General features: G+C 48.0%; 1 protein-coding gene across 1 annotated transcript in view; it reads right to left on the bottom strand.

Annotated features, from left to right (window-relative positions):
- FBXO10 (F-box protein 10) overlaps positions 1–20271 on the bottom strand; it is an 80715-nt gene that overhangs the window by 418 nt on the left and 60026 nt on the right. The window contains exons 4-10 of the mRNA XM_007456008.1: positions 15917–16066; positions 13268–13404; positions 8527–8597; positions 6716–6868; positions 5260–5529; positions 3222–3532; positions 1924–2105 (exon numbers count right to left, since the gene is read on the bottom strand). Coding sequence (XP_007456070.1) covers positions 1924–2105; positions 3222–3532; positions 5260–5529; positions 6716–6868; positions 8527–8597; positions 13268–13404; positions 15917–16066 — 1274 coding nt within the window. The remainder of the gene's footprint in view (positions 1–1923; positions 2106–3221; positions 3533–5259; positions 5530–6715; positions 6869–8526; positions 8598–13267; positions 13405–15916; positions 16067–20271) is intronic.

Here is a 20271-nt window from a genome sequence, read left to right on the forward strand (position 1 = left end):
AAGACCAGTGGCTTGCTTGTTTTTCTTTCATTCCCCCAGCCGATTTTTTTCCCCACCTGTATGACTGTAAATGTCATGCAAGCTTTATTCAGTCACAAAAAAATTAGAAACCACCTAAATATGCTTCAGCTGATGAACAGATAAACCGTGTGGTACGTCCATACAATAGAACACCACTCAGCGACAAAAAGAATGAATGACAGATGCCACAGGTGAATCTGGGATACACTGGGCTAAGTGTTAAGAAGCCAGACTCAAAAGACTACACACTGTGTTATTTCTTTTATGTGACATTCTGGAAAGTGCAGCTCTATAGGGGACAGAAGTTGGTGGATTTCCAGTCCTTCGAGCTCTTGTGGAGATTACGAAGGGTTGGGGAAAATCAAATGGTAGTGATGTTTTGATTAGGGCTTTCTGTCCTAAGTTACAAGGAACCTGTCCTGAGTTACAAGGGATCGCCTCTTACACACATTAAATCCTAAATTGCTTAAGCCAGCAACATTGGCTTTTACGTATTTTTATGATAATAATATTACGAGTGGGACTGTAAAGGTATGGGTAGAGTCAGAGGCTGGCTACTGTGGGGTGAGTAAAAGCCTGGGGCTATGTTCAAAGATCTGCAAGCATTTGCGTTTGGCAGCAGAGTGAGCTCCTGAGAAGAAGTGATAAAAAGAGAGGAAATTAGGAGCGGACAGTGCACAGGGGACAATGCCAGGCCTACAGGTCTGGGCTGTACCCTGTACCCTGGGGTCTCCAAAGCCAGAGGAGGAAGTGGACCCCAGGGAGTCTACAATATGATCTGCTGGGATTTGGGAAGACAATATTAGAATTTCTACTATATCATACTTTATGACTATATAAATATACATACTGAGGGGGTTTCCTCAAAAACTATTTGTTACTGAGAAAGTGTATAATAAAAAAACAGAGTAGAGATCATTACTATAGAAAAAAAGGCTCCATCCAGGGTTTCTGACCATGCATGTGACGTGGCCAGAGCTGATTTAGAAAGATTACTCTGGCAGGATGCAGAGGACAGCCTGCAGGTCGGGGGTAGCCCAAGCGCAGGGGGACCAGGCAGGAAGCTGCTGCAACAAGACAGAAGGATTAACAGTGCAGGAGTGATACCAACAACAATGGTATCAATAATAATTACTAATTATTATTTTTGCAACCAGTATGGCAAAGTATCAACCAACCAGAACGGAGTCCATCCATAAACAACTGAAACAGCAGTAATGGAAACAAGGGCCATGGGCCAGGATGAGGGGTGCTGACCCAAACAAGGGTAGCAGCAGTTGGGAAGAGGAGGTGCCAGGTACAAGAACATTTTAGAAGCAGAATCAAGAGAACCTGGTAGCTGACGGAACTTCAGTGTCAGGGAGAAGGAGAGGCAGAGGTTTTGCTGCTGGAACAGAATGGATGGTGATGTCATCAAAATGAGGAACAGGGAAGGACAAGGGTTTGCGGAAGGTGAGTGTGAAGCAACTGTACACTGAGGCAGAAATACCAGAAACAAGGGGTAACAGCGGCCACAGCAATGAACACTTGTGTGATACCTCAGATATGCTGCTAGGTCACGTGATCCTATTTAAACTGGTGCTACAAAGCAGACATTAACTGGATTTTACTAAGGCTCAGAGATGTTGAGTAACTTGCCCAAGGTCACACAGCCAGTAACTGGCAGAGGTGAGATTTGAAACCACATACCCCTGACTACTTTAAAGCTTATTCCCTCCTAGGGAGTCAGGCTCAGGTCCTCAGCCCAGGCCTGACACAAAACCCAAGCACAGGCCTTTACCTGACCAGAGCCGAAAGCTAGCAGGACTAGGGAGCAAGGGCAGCTGCAGTCTCTGAGCCTGGCTTCCCCAGTGACCTCACTGTGGTTCTAGAAGATTGGTTTAGGCAACCCCATGCACTTACTTTTTCTTGAAGACCAAGAACTTGTTGTTCTGCATAATGCATTCTTGGTTGTTTGAAATCTGCTGAAAGATGGTCTTGTTGGTCTTGCCCTGGAAGACGGTGTTCTCCTGCAGCAGAGCCTTGGCACGGCCCTGCACGGCAATGCCGTAGGCCCGGAATGAATGGATCCGGTTCTTTATTACCTGGGAGAGGCAGCCAGAGCTTGTCACACCTCAGGGACTCCTAGACTGGTAGGGGAGCCAGGTAAGTGAATCACCAGTTATAAAACTGAGGGGTAAGAGCATGCTAGGTAGGTCAGCATTGAGCCATGCGAGCTCAGGGAAAGGCTATCGAGACCAGTCCAGAGAGAACCAGGAAAGGCTTTCTGGAGGAGGTGATGGGTAAGCGGTAAGAGTTTATCAGGTACAGAGCAGAGGAGAGTTGTTCCAGGAAGAAGGAACAATGTGCAAAGACCCAGCAAATGGGGTGTGAGCCACTGGCGACCCAACTGAGGCAACAGCGAGCACTCCTCTGCTCCCACAGTGCTCGGATGCAAAGCCAAGGGATTCCTTACTCCTTGCTGAAGTCACTGACTCATGAAGTCACAAAGCTGAAAAGAGGCTTTGCGACTGTAACTTCACAAGGGCAGGGACTGGGTGTGTCTGGCTCAACACTGAAACCCTAGCACCCAGCTCAGTGCTTTGCGTAAAAACGGAGCTCGGGGCTCAAGGTCCTGTGGGGAAGAAAAACAGGCAAAGGAACAGACGCACAGCACTGTGGGAAGTGCCCTGTGAAGGCTGGGCATAAGCACCTTAGAAGTACAAAAAAAGGGCACCTCAAACAGTCGGGGGGGGTCAGAAAGGGCTTCTAGAAGAAAGGGAGAGCCAAGCTGTAGGACTTGGTAGGTAGGAAAAGGGGAGAGAAGGCTACTCCGGGTATACAGGGAACAGTGGGTGCCAAGGCCCCGAGGCAAGACTTCTCTCCATTAAGCACATACTGCATACTGGGTCCTGTGCGAGATTATTCTGTTAGGAGAAGAGAGCTAAAATAGCCCTGATCTTGAACTGAAGACCACAAAGATACCTCGGGTGGCACCCCCGCCCCAGCTTCCTGTCAGTACCTCCTGTTCATCCTTCAGGGCCCAGTTCCCACGTCCCCTCTTGCATGAAGTCCCCCTGCATCTCCCAGGCTGGGTTTTGGCAGCACCCTTGCAGAGTGCTGAGGGTTTAAGGTTCTGCTTCTCAGCAGAGAGGGCACGAGGGCTCTCCTAGGGCCATGCCCTGCACAGGCACACACATCACACACACACACATACATACCTTCGTGTCGGACGTGGGCAGCAGCTGCAGCCCGCTACCCCGGTTGCCAATGATGTCGTTTTCAATGACAGTGCTGTCACCCTTGGTGATGATGCCATGGCCTCTGTTGTCATAGATACCATTGCCTCGGAACTCCACTTTGCACTGGGCCTCCACCTTGACCCCACTCTGGTGATTGCAGGAGATGCTGTTGTTGGCCACACGGGTGAGCTGGCTGCTCTGGGCCACAGTGATGCCTCTGTCCCCATTAGCATGGATCACGTTGGTGATGACATGCAGCACCTCACTACTCTGGACATAGAGTCCTGAAGCTGTGGGTAGAGGGGTTGGGAGCAGAGAAAACACAGGGTGGTCCCAGAGTCACTGCTGACAATATCACTAGAAAAAGCCTTCCCAGAACTGTGCACCCAGGAGAGGGGGAGGGGGAGGAGAGGTAGCAACATGCAGAACCAGCCTTTGGGGGTTGCATCTTCCAAGCTGGATGACAGAGCAGGAGGAAACCCAGGACCAGCAAGGAAACTCTGTTCCTTCTGCACCAAGTCCTCATTGAAGTGGCCAGGTAAACATGATGTGACGAGATTCCTTAGGCTCAGCTGGTCATCTGGCCCAGGCTCTCGTCCTGTGCTGGCATGCCTCCTACAGCAGCCTCATCCTACTCCCATCTGCACCACCTGTGACAGGAGGCTCACTACCTGCTCAAGGCTGCCCATTCCACCTCTAGACAGACAGATCCACCTGCTAGAAAGTTGTTGTTTGTTCTGCTTCCCATTCTGAGCTAGAATCTGCCTCCCTACTATTCTGGGAAATTTTCTTATTTCTTAGGAAATAAGAAATTTCTTAGCAACACTATGTGTTTGTAGAAAAAAGCACAAAATCAGCAGGCTTAGAGCCGCGTGGGGAGAGGCAGCATGGCAGGTGGACCCGGGGTGAGCAGGAGTTCTCCCCAGTGGTAAGAGGCACTGGCAGCACTAGGAGGAGGCTGTGGGAGGATGCTGACTGCGGGGTCATATGGGAGCATTCTGAGCTGTGAGCTTGCAACCCCGAACCTTTTGGTGCCAACTGCCTGTTGCCTCTCCTGGCTTGGTTGAGAAGAGCAAAATTAAATCAAGTATTTGTGGATTTATGTGGCTTTGCTTGTCCTACTGGGAGGAAACCCTGAACTGGGAGGGGACAGAACTCATTTTCCAGATAAGTGGGCTGGGGCCATTGGCTACCCATCTCCCTACCTCTGCCACTCCCAGGGGGATGAGCTTACTAGGGCCCAGGGACCTCTTTTTAACAAGCCTTCCTCCATCAGCCCCCCAGAGTAATTCTGATAATCAGCCAGGTTTGGGAGCTGTGGATTTGGATGAACTTCACAATAATTTTTTTTCCAATTCAATAAACATCAAACACCTACTGTCATTTTTTAAATCAAGTTTAAGATAACATGGATTTTAAATACTCTTATTTTCTGTGTTCTGTAAGAAAGAAAAACCACTGCCAATTAAACCATGATATGCCATCAACTGTAAGGTGCATCTCATCAGAGATGTTAAAATGTGAAAAATGTGTCTCAGAATTGATTGGAAACGTGTCTGCCAGGTGTGGGATTGGTACTGAGGGGAGGGGGCACCAACAGGAGTGGGATTCAGTTCCTTGCCTCAAGTTCACAGCCTGTCAGAGTTGATGAAACAGCCACATAAACAAATACAATCCCAGGCCCCCTAACAAGTGCCACCGGGGCTGGGGGAGAGCACAGGTCAAGGGAGAGAAGGACAGAGGGTGAGGGCAAATGTGCAGTGGGCTCTGAGGTCTGAGTTATTTGGGACGTGTGGATGGGAGAAAGGGAATTTCAGGCAAGAGAAACGGCAAGAGAAAGGCAGGGTGGGGTGGGTGGGAACAGAAAAGAATGGATTCATGTCAAGGGCACGTGAAGTCCAGGGGGCTGGGGTACCGGGTAAGTGGCTGAAGGAAGTGGCTAATGAGGCTAGAAGGGCCTTAGGGCAGGCAGAGCACGGGAGGCCCTGGAGCAGGGGCTGTGCGGAGGGGCACTCACCTCCGTTGTGATTAACAGTGTTAGACTCGACCAGAGCTGTGGCGATGGGCCGGCGCAGCAGGTCATCATCCCTCTCCAGCTCCGTCTCCCAGAGGGTGGCGTCCCCATCCTCGCCGAAGTTCTCCTGGGCCACATGGCCTCCAGGGGACTCCCCGGAGCCATCCTTCTGGCTGAACACTGCCACTCCATACACGCCATTGTAGCTGACGTGGTTGCTGGTGATGTGGGGTAGGCTAGATGACATCATCCACACACCACAGCCCTTATTAGCTGGGACAGTGAAAGGAGCTGGTCACTGAGGCTGAGTGACGGGCGAGGCAGCACCCAGTGCCTCCCCGAGAGGGGAAGTAGGAAAGGTGCTGGCCTGGAGACAGAGTCCCTGATTTGCAAATGGCCTCGGACAAGTCACTTTAGGGCCTGGCTGCAGGCTTCTCCTTCATACAGGAGGGGTAATAACAGGTCAATCTCACAACGGCAATCATTCCATGGGGCGTAAAAGTGCTCTGGGAACTGTCAAGGCCCCACTTCCAGATAAGAATCACACAAGCCCATGGTGACAGTGCCAAAGGGGCCCTCAGAGCTCATCCAGCACAACTCCTCCCTGCACAGAGATGGAGGTGGCCTCAGTTTGAGTTCCAGCCATACCACTTCCTAGCTGTGTGACACTGAGCAGGTTATTGAACCTCTCTGTGCCTCAGCTTCCTCACCTTTAAAATGGGGTTACAGGAATTCCCTGGATGTCCAGTGGTTAGGACTCCACATTTCCACTGCAGGGGGCCATGGGTTCAACCCCTGGTTGGGGAACTAAGATCACGTAAGCCACGCAGTGTGGCCAAAAAATTAATTAAAAAATAAAATAAAATGGGTTTAATAACTGTACCTACCTCAGAAGGTAGTCATGAGGATTAAATGTGCTAATGCATATAAAGGGCTTAGCAAGAGTCCAGAGCCTGAATGTAGGTTAGTATAATTATTATTAGGGATGCAGTCCAGAAAGATGGAAGCTTTGCCCCAAATCACAGAATGAGTGAGAACACTTTTCCTTCTACGATTACCCTATTTCTCCCATTATATTTTTAGTTCTCTGGATCAAAAGAAAGGATAAGAGAAGTTAGACGTCCATGTGTGAGAAATTAAATGGCCCTGGCCTTATGCAAGATCCACTCCTGCCTTTTGCTGTTTTAAGTGGGGGATAAAGCTTCTCTGCTTTGCTGACCCCATGGGGTCAATCTGGATTAGAAGGTGATTTATGAGAGCCTCATGCCTTCTATGTGGGTAAGTGGTAGGGTCTATGTGGCTGTGACCTGAGATGGATGCTATTCTTTAAGATGAGATCTCTGAGGCCCAGGCAAAGGCAGCAACTTTCTCAGGACCCACAGGCTGGAGCTGGAACCTGGGCTGCCTGCCTCCAGGCTGGGCTGGGCCCCAAACCCCTCCCTCAGGAATGCACCCTCACCGTAGATGGTGTTTCCTTCTAGCAGGCCTTTGCCTTCATCCCCAACAACAACACCATCGGAATAGCCAAAGCAGATGAGGTTGCTCCTGAGGATGGGGACCCCTCCTCGGCGGATGTCCACACCTCCCCACTGATTCTCTCGGATGACGTTTTCTACGGGAAGAGGCAGAAAAGAGGGTCAAGAGTCACCTACAGTGCTGGCAACGAGGACTTGGACAGCTGATAGAAAGGCAAGTCTGGACAAAGACGCCTAGGCCTTCCCGTCAGCAGTCAGCGCCCCGAATCTTGTCTGGTGTTTGACTTTCTAGGGACTTGTCTACTGTCTGCTTTCCTCAAGGGCAACGTTCGTGTCTGTCTTGTGGTCTCCTATATCCCCAGCATCCACTGTACCCAGTGGCCTGGATGATTGATGACTAAGAACAGACTGGCTTTAGAGTCCCTGGACCAAGGCCAGGCAGGACTGTTCTGTCCTAGGGGGCTGTCCTTGGGAGGGCTGAAGCAGAATCCAGCCATTCCCCCACACGCCTGGGAAGGCGCTAGCCTGTCCTTCTCAGCCTCAGCTCTGGACTGACCACAGCCTTCCTCTCCTCTCCCCTCCCCCATGTCTCTGGAAGTGAGTGGGCTGAAGAGCCACAAGTTAGAAGGGGTGTCCTGAGACACTGCTGCCCCAGCATGGCGGCAGGGCAGACTCTCAGCCTCCTGCAACAGGACTGCAATGGCTCATGAGGCCTTGTGTGGCTGGCCCCTCCCTGCCTGCCTCTGGGACCCCATCTCATACTCCTTGCCCCTTGCTCACCACACTGCAGTCAAATGAGCAACCTCTGTGCTCCTCAGGCATGCAAAGTCTATTCCCACAGGTAGCCCCGTGTGGAATCCTCGTTCTTTTCCTGGGCTCCTTCCCATCATCCAGCTTCTGGCTTACATGTCACCTTCTCAGAAAGGCCTGCCCTGACCATACAATACTAAATACCCACACAGTTCTTCTATCACCTTATTTTAATTATCTGTAAAGCACTTATCACCCTCAGATATGACTTTCCTTGGGAAAAAAAATGGTTTTCTTCCCCTCCTAAAATGTCAGTTCTTGACAGCAGAAATCATCTGTTTTGTTCACTGCTGTATCCCCAGCTCCCGCATACAGTGTGTGCTCAAAAAACATCCGATAAATGAAGGAAGGCTGGATCCAGTCAGGGGGATTCACTGGCCCAATATCTACTGAATCTCCTTAATGTCCTAGGTATGGCTACGCTCTGTGCTGAGGCTACACTGACGTACCAGACAGACTTGATCCTTGCCTTATAGGATACAGCAAAAGAGACAGACATTAAACAGATCACAAGAAATTAAGTAAAATGTCCTGCAGAGCAGGCCTACTGGGTAGAGTGAGTGTTGATGTATAATGGGAGGTCAGGGCAGACTTCCCCCAGGAAGTGACACTTAGGCTGAGACTCAAAGAATGAGCAGGAGTTGGCCAGGCAGAGGGGAAATGGGGATGGACTGCCAGAGCAGGCACAAGCCCGTAAAAGCCAAGAGGAGGGATTCAGACAGTTTGTGTGGTATGAATGTTTCTGACAGTGTTATGTCAGCAACAGCCATCCATTCAGATCCTGTAAGCACCAGGCCTGGCAAAGAGCAGACGCTCTCTCCCTGCCTGATAAGCATGGCCAGTGCTTGGGGCTGGCATCCCCAAGTGCTAGCCACTATCAAGGAGGCCAGTCTGTCGAGGTGAAGAACTGGGTGGGTGGGAAGCCTGAGGCGTTGGCTTGGCTGTGGTCACTGGGTGCTGCGGCTCCAGGCAGTCCCACCCCTACCTGTGATGAGGCCTCTGCCATTCTCATTCACAGCTATGCCGGCTGCACTGCCCTTGAAAATGTGGTTCCGGCTAGAATGGAAGGAGAAGACAAAAGGTGAGACCAGACCAATGTCATGTATCAAAGACAAAGCCCATCCAAGGTGCCTGCCTTCTTTTGTGGGCTTCCCAGATGGCTCAGGTCCACAGGGGCATGAAGCACCTCCTCAAGCCCCAGAAGCCAGGCAGTTAGCAATCTTCAGTTACCACTGATCCCAAATAACCTACAACTATGCCACAGAAGCACATATCATTATATCCATGTCTCTGCAGCCTCTCTGGACTGTTATCCACATATAAACACCATTATTTTATTTTTTATTGACATACAGTTGCTGTACTATATTATCTAAGTTGCAGGTGTACAATATAGTGATTCATGATTTTTAAAGGTTATACTCCATTTATAGATATTATAAAATATTGGCTATATTCCCTGTGTTACACAATATACCCTTGTAGCTTATTTTATACCTAATAGTTTGTACCTCTTACTCCCCCACCTCTATATTGCCCCTCCCCCCTCCCCACTGGTAACCAGTAGCTTGTTCTCTGCATCTGTGAGTCTGCCTCTTTCTTGTTATATTCACTAGTTTGTTGCATTTTTTTAGATTCCACATATAAGTGATATCGTACAGTATTTGTCTTTCTCTGTCTATTTCACTTAGCATAATGCCAAGTCCATCCATGTTGCTGCAAATGCAAAATTTAATTCTTTTTTATGGCTGAGTAGTATTCCATTGTGTTTATATACCACATCTTCTTTATCCACTCCTCTGTTGATGGACACTTAGGCTGCTTCCGTATCTTGGCTATTGTGAATGATGCTACTATGAACACTGGAGTGCAAGTATCTTTTTGAATTAGTGTTTTTGTTTTCGGATATATACCTAGGAATGGAATTGCTGGGTCATATGGTAGTTCTATTTTTAGTTTTTGGAGAAACCTCCATACTGTTTTCCACAGTGGCTGCCCCAATTTACAATCCACCAACAGTGTACAAGGTTCCCTTTTTTCCACATTCTGGCCAATACTTGTTATTCATATAAACACCATTTTAAACAAATGTCATCATGGTGCATGATCACAGGTAAAGTCTTGGTAGTGTCAAGAATTCCTAGGAGGCTGTGTTAAGCTTGTCTGGGAGTGATTTATGTCCCTGAATCAGATTCTGCCTGTAACAAGCCTACTGTCTTCTGTCTGTATCCAGCAGCTACTCTTTAGCTTATTTTCTGTTAACTCAGTCACCTATCCACTGAATGAAAACATAAAATAATGACATGCCTTATAAGAAGAAAACCAGATTTTAAAAAGAGGTTTTAAGAATATCAGACCACACATATGTGAAACCCCATGGGCTGGGCTACACACAGCCCTACTACCATGGCAAGGCCTCATGAATGTGTTCCTTAGAACCAGACACCTGAGCATGTTAAAGGACGTGCATTTCTCTCCGGTCTCTCTACCTTGGTCTCTTGCCTGTAAATACAGAGCCAGTCACACCCAGACCCTAGCAGAACTGGGTTATTCCTGGAGCATACACATTTGCTGTTTGTTACTTTTACTACCAGGAATGCTGTGTTCTCCTTCCCTACTGGAGGGGCACCGGCCCCCTCTCTTAGGAGGTGCCCTCCTACTTCCTACCATGCATGCAGCAGAAGGATTTAGATCCAAATATTCACCTGGCTCTTCAGAGCCTAACACAGGGCCTGGCTCCTCACAGAACTCCAGTGATTAGCAGTTGGCTGATAAATCTTCCCACTTCCTAGGGCAGGGTCCAAATGGTTTACTTCCTTCGGGGGAAGTCAAATGCCAACTGCATCTACATTATGTGTTTGGAGTAGAACAAGGTTTAAAACATCCTTATGCTTTTATTCAGACAGATCTGAAGTATCTGCTTTGATGTTATTACAATTTAATCAGCTGATGGTTACTCTGGGCTTCTAGAATTCAGGGTCAGATGTAGTCCCTGGGCAAGGCACACCTCATCCATATTTCTGAGAGCTGTGCCATAGCAGCAAATGCATGAGTGGTATACTTTTAATACAGATCTCACTTACCTTCAGAAAGGATCCATGGCCACTTGGAGAAACATGTATGTGTGTGTACATAGGGTGGGCAGAACAAAGATAAAAGAGGTATCAGAAAACAGTAGGAAAAGGGGACAGATCATTGTTCCAAGAACCAAGGATGGGATATTAACAACAGATGAGCCAGTCTGAGTCCTGTGCTTCCTTGCAGCCAAGGCAAAAAAAGAGAAACACCATAGGTTATATAACTCACCGGCAAAAAAATATGCTGTGGTTTGCCTTATCTAGGCCACTTCAGGGATCTTGAAATTCATTCTGTACCCTCCCACAGATCCCTATCCACCATCACAAAGAAACATAAAGGAAAAAAGCACAACCTATTCTCTCAAAGCGACTGTTTTAAAAACCCAAGACACTGATCTGGTTGTAATATTCCTTGCTCAAAACCCTTCAACAGTTCACCAGCACCCACAAGTTCTGGGTGTATGGCTGAGGTAACAAGTTACCACAAACTGAGTGGCTTAGAACAACACAAATTCATTATCCTCCAGTTTAGGAGGCCAGAAGTCCAAAATGGATCTGATGGGGCTAAATCAAGGTGCCAGCAGACCTGTATTCCTTCTGGAGGCTCTAGGGAAGAATCCATTTATTGTCTTTACCAGCTTCTAGAGGCTGCCCATATTTCCTGGCCTGTGGCCTCATCACTCTGACCTCTGCTTCTGTTGATACATTTCCTTCTCTCTGACTCTCCTGCTTCCCTCTTCTAAGGACCCTTGCAATGACACTGGGCCCACCTGCATAACCCAGGATACTCTCCCCATCTCAACGTACTTAGTCACATCTGCAAAGTCTCTTCTGCCTTGTAAGACAGCATATGCACAGGTTCCAAGCATTAGGAAATGAATACATCTGGAGTGCCATTATTCTACCCACCACACTTGGTATTCGAGGTCCTCCGTGCTCCAGCATCAACCCCACTTTGTAGGCTGATCATCTACTCAACCCCCCCGGGCATCACATGCCCAGACATACCACCACATTTTTTACACCATTTTCCCCAGACATACCCCAAATTTCACTGCCCCAGGCCCAGAATGCCTTTCCTATGGCCATAAAATCCACTTCATCCTTCAAGCACAACTCAAATGTCAGCGCCCCACGTGCCCTGCCCTGACTTGCTCAGCTGAAATTGTGGCTGGGCTCCTTCTGCACCTGCATGAAGACCTATAAAGCATATGCTTTGGTGAGTCTTCCCTCATGGCTCCTGTCTCCAGAATGAGACTGCATGCTCCACGGAGGAGAGACTATTTGTACACACTTTTTATACTGCTGTCCCTTTACATGGAATAAACCCTCAAATGTGTGTTAAATGAATGACATGCATACATGCAAACCCATACTCTTATCTTAAGGCAATAATGCAAAAGATGGAAAAAGAGCTCTGTGATCACTAATTGTTTTTAGTAAGCTGTCTATAACAGTGAAAAAATAGAGGCCTAGCAGTAATAGGTCCCGCAAGCCATGCAGTGTGGCCAAAAAAAAAAAAAAAAAAATCCAGAGGAACAGTAATAGGACTGGTTCAAAAATGAGGGAATATCAAAACAATGGACCAGTTCTGAAACTGTCCAAAGTGATAAATACAAGGTGCTGCAACAGCATGGAAAAGTACACATGGAATAATGCAGGGAAAAACTCTCAGAATACATCTGCTGAACATTAATGCCAGTGATTTTTGTAAACTGCAGCCATAACTGTGTGGGTCTTCTACTCCAAACCTTAACGTTCAAGCTGCAGTGACCAAAGGATCCAAGATCATCAGGGACAGTCCCAATTTAAGATGTTTTATACTAACGTCACAACTTGTGTCAGACTTTTTCTCAAGCGCCAGTGGGCCGTGTGCTACCCCTGAATCTGCTGCACTCTGCTGCTTTACTCAAGCTGCTTCCTTTACCAGGAAAGTCCACTCCCCATCTCCATGAGAGTCCAAGCTCTACCGGTATTTCAAAGTCTAACTCCAATGCCACCTCCCAAATGAGGCCTCCCACAGCCCCCTAGTCAGAATGATTCCCCCTCTCTTGGTACCACTTTGATAGTATTTATCACAGTCTGCGCCATATGACAGATGGGAAGTCAAATCCACGGCCCCTCCCACCTACAGCTTATACCACTGATTGATCACAGCATGCTTTCATGCTGAGGTCAGATGTAGCCTCCAGATCTTAATACAGCATCCCAGGTAGCCACAATCAACTGACTGGAGTTGTCAGGTGAGTTGAAATCTCTATGTCATTCCTATCTTAGCATTATTTCTGAGCACACATGTCCTCCAGACTAAAGTAATCTCCTAGGGAGCGGAGTCTGCCCTTGTTTACCTTTGTTATCATTATTAGAAGGGCTCAGTAATGTTTGCTGAATAGAATGGCCCCACCTAGTTAACTGGAAGGAAACACAGACACAAAAGCACACAACACAGATGCAATACCACAAAAGGTTGTGTGACTAAGGTGGGATTATGGGTGAAGTCTGTCTCTTCCCTGCTTGCATCCGTACAGTTGTTTTCATAAACAAAAATGGTTTCAAATGAAGCAAAGACAGATAGTAGGAAAACACAGAGATCAGAGAGGAAAGAGGGACCATGGGTGAGCAGGATGGTCTGGGTACAGTGGCACATACCTCACGACTGGATTTCCGTGGTACAGGATGTAAATGCCAGCCTCCTTGTTTGAAAAGATTTGATTATTCCGGATGATGCCTTTCCCATTGCCAAGGACAACAATGCCAGAGCGAAGGCCGTGGTGGATCTGGTTACACTGCAAGTGAACATGAGACACCACAGAAGGCAGCTCAGACACGCCACTGAGAAGCAGAGTGCTCATTGCTGCCCCACAGCAGGGCCAGGATGAACCAGCAGAGAAAACTACGTTGCTGGAAGATCCTGAGCACTAAACAAAGTGAATGGGCTTCCCTGGTGGCACGGTGGTTAAGAATCTACTTGCCAATGCAGGGGACATGGGTTCGAGCCCTGGTCAGGAAAGATCCCATATGCCACGGAGCAACTAAGCCCATGCAACACAACTACTGAGCCTGTGATCTAGAGCCCGCGAGCCACAACTACTGAGCCTGTGTGCCACAACTACTGAAGCCTGTGCACCTAGAGCCTGTGCTCCACAAGAGAGGCCACCACAGTGAGAAGCCTGCGCACCGCAATGAAGAGTAGCCCCGCTTGCCGCAACTAGAGAAAGCCCGTGCGCAGCAATAAAGACCCAGCAATAAAGCCAAAAAGTAAAAAAGATAAAAATAGATTTCTAAAAAAAGAAACAACAACAAAAAACAAAGTGAATGGACGCAGCCCTGCCCTCTCTGCACAGGTGCACATGTTGACACCTATGAGGGAGACTCCCAAGAGAGGAGTCTTCCCCACCCAGACTCTTGGGATGTAGTTATGCTGGCACTTACTGCTGAGGACTCCTGCCCTTCATCTGCAGTGCACACTACTGAAAATTTCTGAGCCTCCAAAGAGTCCCCAAAACACACGATCATTGGCTAGGCCATGTCACCCCAGGGCCCAGGGCGCCCACCTCTCAGAAGGGGGCAGTGCCCCAGTACATGGGAACTTTGGCTAAGCGCAGTCCCAAGGGGCCACCCAGGGAAGGAATGGGTCACTGGCTTCTAGTCTTCCCTTCCCATTCGGGGGGGACCTGTGGAAGGTACAGCCCCAGGGAGCTTAGGTGTCCCATGAGGCATGAGGTCACCAGGTGTACGAGCTGCAAGGACCCTTGGAGATTTTCATACCTTGCAAACGGGAAACAGGCCCAGGGTCATATAGTATGTTTGTGGCAGGGCCAGATCTGAAACCTAATTTTTCTGTTTCCCAGTCAGTTAGTTGCTTTTGGACAGTGATGAAAATTTTAGGTTATAATAAATTATAATAAAATTGTTTCACTCTAATTGCTAATTTACAGCCTAAATACAATCCTATATTTAAACCAGAAAGCTAGCTGTTTCTCTTCCAAAATTATTTCACAGAAACAAAGTTCTAGTTTGCTTTAAAGTGTTTCATGCTGCAAGCTCTCCTATTCTTACTCACTTTTCAGATTTTCCCCTGAAGGATTTGCAGACTCACCAGGGTAACCGCTGCCTACAGAAGTCCCTCACAGGGTTGAAAAGCACAGGGAGAGAGGTGTAAGCAATGGTATTTCTATCCTGCACTGTTTCACAAAGGCAGGTAATACTCCCTTCCCCCTCCACCTGCTAAACTGTCCTGTCCCCCCATCCCTGGGAAGGCAAACTCCTCTCATCTCTCTGGCAACTGTGGCAATAATTTCCTAAGGCAAGGCCATGCATCAAATATCAGTCGCATGGCAGAAAGAGTGAGAGGAAGGGGCTGGCAGAGGACTCTGGCCAGGCATGTCTCTTGAAATATAGTTAAGAACTTGCCTTTCTCTGCATTTGCAAGGGCAGTCTAGATATACTGGGTTAAGAACATCCACCCTGAGACAGACTGCCTGGATTCAAAGGCCAGCGCTAGCACTAGATGTGTGATTTAGGGCAAGGTCCCTAGCGTCTTTGTGCCTCCGTGTCTTCACCTATGAAATGGGAATAATAATAATTCTATCTCAAAGGGTTGTGTAAGAGTTAAACCATGATTAAATAAATATATACCAAGTGCTTAGAACAGTATCTGGCATACAATAAGCACTATGTATAGGACGGATATTATTTTTCCAAGCCCATAAAAAGTCCATTATGTTTCTCAATTTCTGGGAAACCTGTCTCTCAGAGAAGGCTGGAGCAAAACTATGGGGCAGGTCTTTCATGTCACTGGTCTCATATTCTAGGATTTTAAGTGGTTTTCACACTGGCTAAGATCAAACTCACTATGGCCTCACGATATCCATGAAACAAGTTATCTTCAGAATAAATATCCTACGTGTCCTTTTAATAGTAAAGAATGAACTAATTTGGTGTTTTATTTTTGATCCAAGTGTCTTTCATGGCAGACATATCTTTATTCTTACCGAACTCAAAGCCCACAAGAGCATAACAGGGCTGAGGGAGGGAAGGCCCTGTGAATTTCCCTGTCTATCCAGTCCTCCTCCTTGCTAGGGGAGACTGCAGGGACGTACGTGACTTATGCAAAGTCACTCTCAATACATGGAGAAAGAGACCCAGAGTCACAAGGACACACAGAGAAAAGGCAGGAACTACCTGCAAACAGGAAGCAACAGAAATTCAAGATGGCAGCATTTGCTTAAACATCCTCAGAAAAGGTCTCTGAGAACCAAGAGCCACCCTGAAAGGGCAAGAAGATGGAGGAAGTACCAGAATGAGAGGGTTGGACTTTTTCCGGATGTCTACGCCGGCCTCCGCGTTGTCATAAATGTTGTTGCCGGCGATCAGGCCTCCGCCCTCCAAGCGAAGAAAGATACCTGACGCTCTGCAGTGGTGAATGTGGTTCCTGAGCATGATGATCTAGGCAGAGAAGAGAGAGCCATTCATTTTCCTGTCACAAAGGTATTTTAAAAACTGCTTGGGGAATACCTGAGTCTTCCTTCCCGTCTGGTCCGTGCAGTTCTACCTGATGCCAGACCAGCCACTCTCCGCCGTGTGCTCGTGAGGACTGAGCCATTTCCGTGTCCTTCCTGGCTTTGCCCTACAGGGACTGCACCAACCTCACACCAGTTCTTTACTAAAACCTGGATGGAAGCTTGGCCTCTGAGCAGGATAAATATTTACATTTATTTTCACAGCCTCTGAGCAGGATAAATAACTGGATGACGGCATGGAAAGGACGCCTGGAGAAGGTGGGATTTAGTGGTCTGCAAACTCTACATGCAGTGCAGTTACATGAAGATTTCCAGGGGTCCAAGGGCATAGCTACTTTGAATGGAATCGAGTGCCAGATCCACCACTTTCACACATGCCTTTGCTGAACTTCACCTGCCTGAGGAAGCACCTGAGGGTAAAGTACCTCGTAGGCTGTCCTCTCCCACCTTCCCTTTTGCTTTCCACTTTTAAGACAAATACCCATTCTTGCCCGCTTTGCATCTCTCTTGCTGTATTATTATCCTAGGGTGGAAAAACCAATGGAACTCCAAGCTAAGAGACAACTGCAAGTGTTGGTATAAGACAAAGAAGCCTCTTTAAAACAAGGTACCATAACTCAGTAAACAGCTTATTAAGGGGATGCACTGCCACTTCCATTCTCTTTTTAGCAATACTAAAAATCTAGAATACATATTGTTTTAAACAACTATGTATTAACAATGAAATGTACTACATTAAGGTAAATTGTATACTAACAATAAACACTGTATTACATTAGGATAAAACTCTGGGAGGGGTAAAGTATAATGGAAGTACAATTTCAAGGAGAAGCTTTCTGCTTAGAATGGGGAAAGTTGGAAAGAGCGTTGCTCCCACACTTACAACAAGAAGATACAAAACATAACCTTTCTTGAATCCATCAGCAAGCTGAGGTTGCAGGACAACCAACTAGCCTGGAATCTAAGGGCAACAGGCACCTTCAAGGACACGAGACGTGAGTACTTGTTTGTCTGAAAAGACACAGATGCCATATTGGCCAGTAAGAAGAGTTCAGCTAACCGTTTCCATGAACTGTTAAAGGCCAGCTGTGAACTGGTGAGAGCACAGAAGCCCCGGGAGCAGCTGCATCTATTCACTTCTCCATGGACCTCACCAGGTGTTCATGGAGCAAGACTGAGGGCAGGACGAGAGACGGGAGACAGCCTCCCTCCTGGTGGGCGCTTGGGGGAAAGTACAGCCACTGTGGGAAAAGTACAGCTGCTGTGGGAAAAGCACTAAGCCCCTCCTGGATTTTTCTCCTCTAACTGTCCCAAAGAACAAGCCTTAAGCAGCTGGGGGAAGGGCAGCAAACCCTGTGGCTCTCAAGGGAGGGAACAGAAAAACAATAAACGCTTTACCCCTCAGGGAGGTGGGAGGAAAATATCTTGGGCCTCGATCATTAGAGCCCCCCTAGTGCTGGGGGGTGAGGCAGGACCACTGAAAAGGGCCTAGTGCCAAGGTCCTAAATCCACCGACACAGCATCTTCCTAAGACTAAGGATAAATGCGGACACGAGAGGCTCCCTACCACCCACTGTGCCACCAGGTTGGCCAGCCAGAGCCACGGCAGTGGCCTGCTGCTGGAAGGGGCAAGAGCACGGAGGAGCAGATGCAAAGGGAAGAACTAAAACAGAAAAGTCCACTGGCAAACCAGCCAAAGTAATGCAGGAGGAATCAGGAGCCTGTGGTTCACTGAAGGTAATCGTAACAACAAAATCCAAGCATCACAGAAGAGGCATGCCCATTCCCACACATAAACACCATTTACCTCTGTCTCCACCGCCTATACAAGATACCTCACTTCCAACTAAAAATTACCAGATACCCAAAGAAGCAAGAAAAAAAAAATCATGGTCAGTGATACTTTCCTTCATTCCCTCTGCCAGCCTCTACCCTCTCGGGAATGTTCTGGAGGGCAGAGGTAGGGCGGCTGCCCTCTGGCCACTGGATCAAGGCCTTGCTCCTGGCCACAGGGACCAGCTCAGTAAGCCGGCACTCCCGCCCACAGCTCCTCACTTGTATTAATGCCATTTGATATATGTGTTCCCGGAAGCTGCGTACTCATGAGACACCATGGATTGTTTTAGTCAAAGGCCAGCCAAAATCAGCTTTTCAGGTTCCTTTTTGGAGACTCACTAGGAACAGCTGGCTGCACAATTCCTGCCACAAAGTTCCCTGGGGGCAACAGTTCCAGAGGGCTACAACGAAAGCTGTTTAACTTTTTGTCTCTCCTTGTCCATGACTCCAATTACCACCTGCTCCCAAGTCTGCATGTCAGGGCACATCTCTCCTCAAAGCTCCAGCCCCACGTAACCAGATGGCACCTCTGCCTGATGTCACTGATGCTCCAAACTCAACGTGCCCAGAGCTGCACTCAGCATCTTTCTCTCCACATCCTAACCTCGGCTTCTCAGTTCCTGCCTTTGCCTCAGCCACTTGCACCAGAAATCTAGGCCACATAACCTCGACCACTCCCCTCCCGAGGTTCTCCTTGCCACCTCTCCGGACTGCCCTGTTCCTCCTCTCCATGTACGGACCCTAATTATCCACTGCCCCGCACTGATTGTGTCACCAGTCTTGTTCCCCTCCACTCCATTCCACACAAAGCTGACAGAAGGAGCTTTCCAAATGCAGATCTGACCACAATTCTCTGCTTAAAATCTTTCAGTGTGTTCCCACTGCCCTCAAGACAATTCCCATCTCTCTGATGAGACACCTGCCCCTGAGCTGACTGACTCTTGCTGACTAGCCCTCACCTCACGCTCTGGCTGCTGAGGTTACTTGCGACTCCCTGAGTGTCCTGTGTCCTCTCTATGTCAGGGCCTTCCCGCGTGCCTCCTTTGCCTCACGGCTTCACCCTGCCAACTCCTAGTCTTCCTAGACGGCTTGGCCAGGCACCAGTCCTCCGGGAAAGATATTTTTTTAAGTCTTAAAAAAAAACACCAAACACATTTATGGAGTACTTGCTACGCACCAGACACACTGCTAAGCACTTTATATATATATATGCATATATATGACCTCAGTCAATCCTCACGACACCTTGGAGTAGGTAGTATCATTAGTCCAAAGGGCATACAGCCAATAAGGGGCAGAGCCAGAATTTGACTCAGAAGCCACCTCTTAATAACTATGCAAGGAGGAAAGCCCTCTTTGAGGGCTCACCCCAGATCCTTTCATTGTGGTCCCCCTGAGAGCAAAGCTGTCACCCACCCCTTTTATTTGACCTTTATCTTTTATTCTCTGTTCATAGCACAATTTTATATTGTGTTTCCAGGGTAACACCACCTGAAATCCTCTTTGGAAATGGGTAAAATACAATTAAGATGCAATTGCTATTAGCCATTCTAGAAGCTTTCAGAGACCTGCAAGACTTCTATGTGACATCTGTACAATGCCCTTCAGTTTTCTAAGTGCTTTTGCCAATATTATGGCACTGGATCCTCACAAACCCCCAGTCGAAGAAGTGGGGCAGTATTTCCATTTCACACGAGAGGAAGGTAATGTTCACAGTGAATTAGAGGAGAAGTGAGACTCAAACCTAGGAGCTATGTCATGCTTCCTTCTAAAAGGCCATGTCTTTCCTTTTAGAAGCCTTTCCCATCCTGAGCTGTTACTGTCCTGTGGTGCCTGAGGGGGTTGCAGGTACAAGGCGCTGATGGCATGCAGAGCAGGATGACCCATTCTTAGTATGAAGTCCATACATCTCAACGGGGCTTTCTAGGCCCTGGTCAAGATGGATTCTGCTTACCTCCCCTGCTCATTTTCCAATGGTCCCCACCACACTGCTGAACTTGGCCTCACATCCAGGCCCCAGCACAGGATGTCTGCTGACCGAACCCTCACTGCGCACCTCCTTTTTACCACACGCAGCCCATTTTCCTTGGTTCTCCTCTCCTCATCCTACTCAGCTTAGACATCTCCTCGTCTGGGAAGCCTTCTCAACTACCCACAGTTTGGATCACAGGCAGCGATCACGTCTCCCAAAATTATCTTGCATCCAGGCTAAAGAGCCCTTGTTCCTTCTACTAGGAGTTGGGTGACATATTTGAGAAGCAGCATAACATAGAGAAAGGAGGTGGAAGACCTGGG

The sequence above is a fragment of the Lipotes vexillifer genome, unplaced genomic scaffold (assembly GCF_000442215.2).
Source record: "Lipotes vexillifer unplaced genomic scaffold, Lipotes_vexillifer_v1.1 scaffold920, whole genome shotgun sequence".
NCBI classification, from domain to species: domain Eukaryota; kingdom Metazoa; phylum Chordata; class Mammalia; order Artiodactyla; family Lipotidae; genus Lipotes; species Lipotes vexillifer.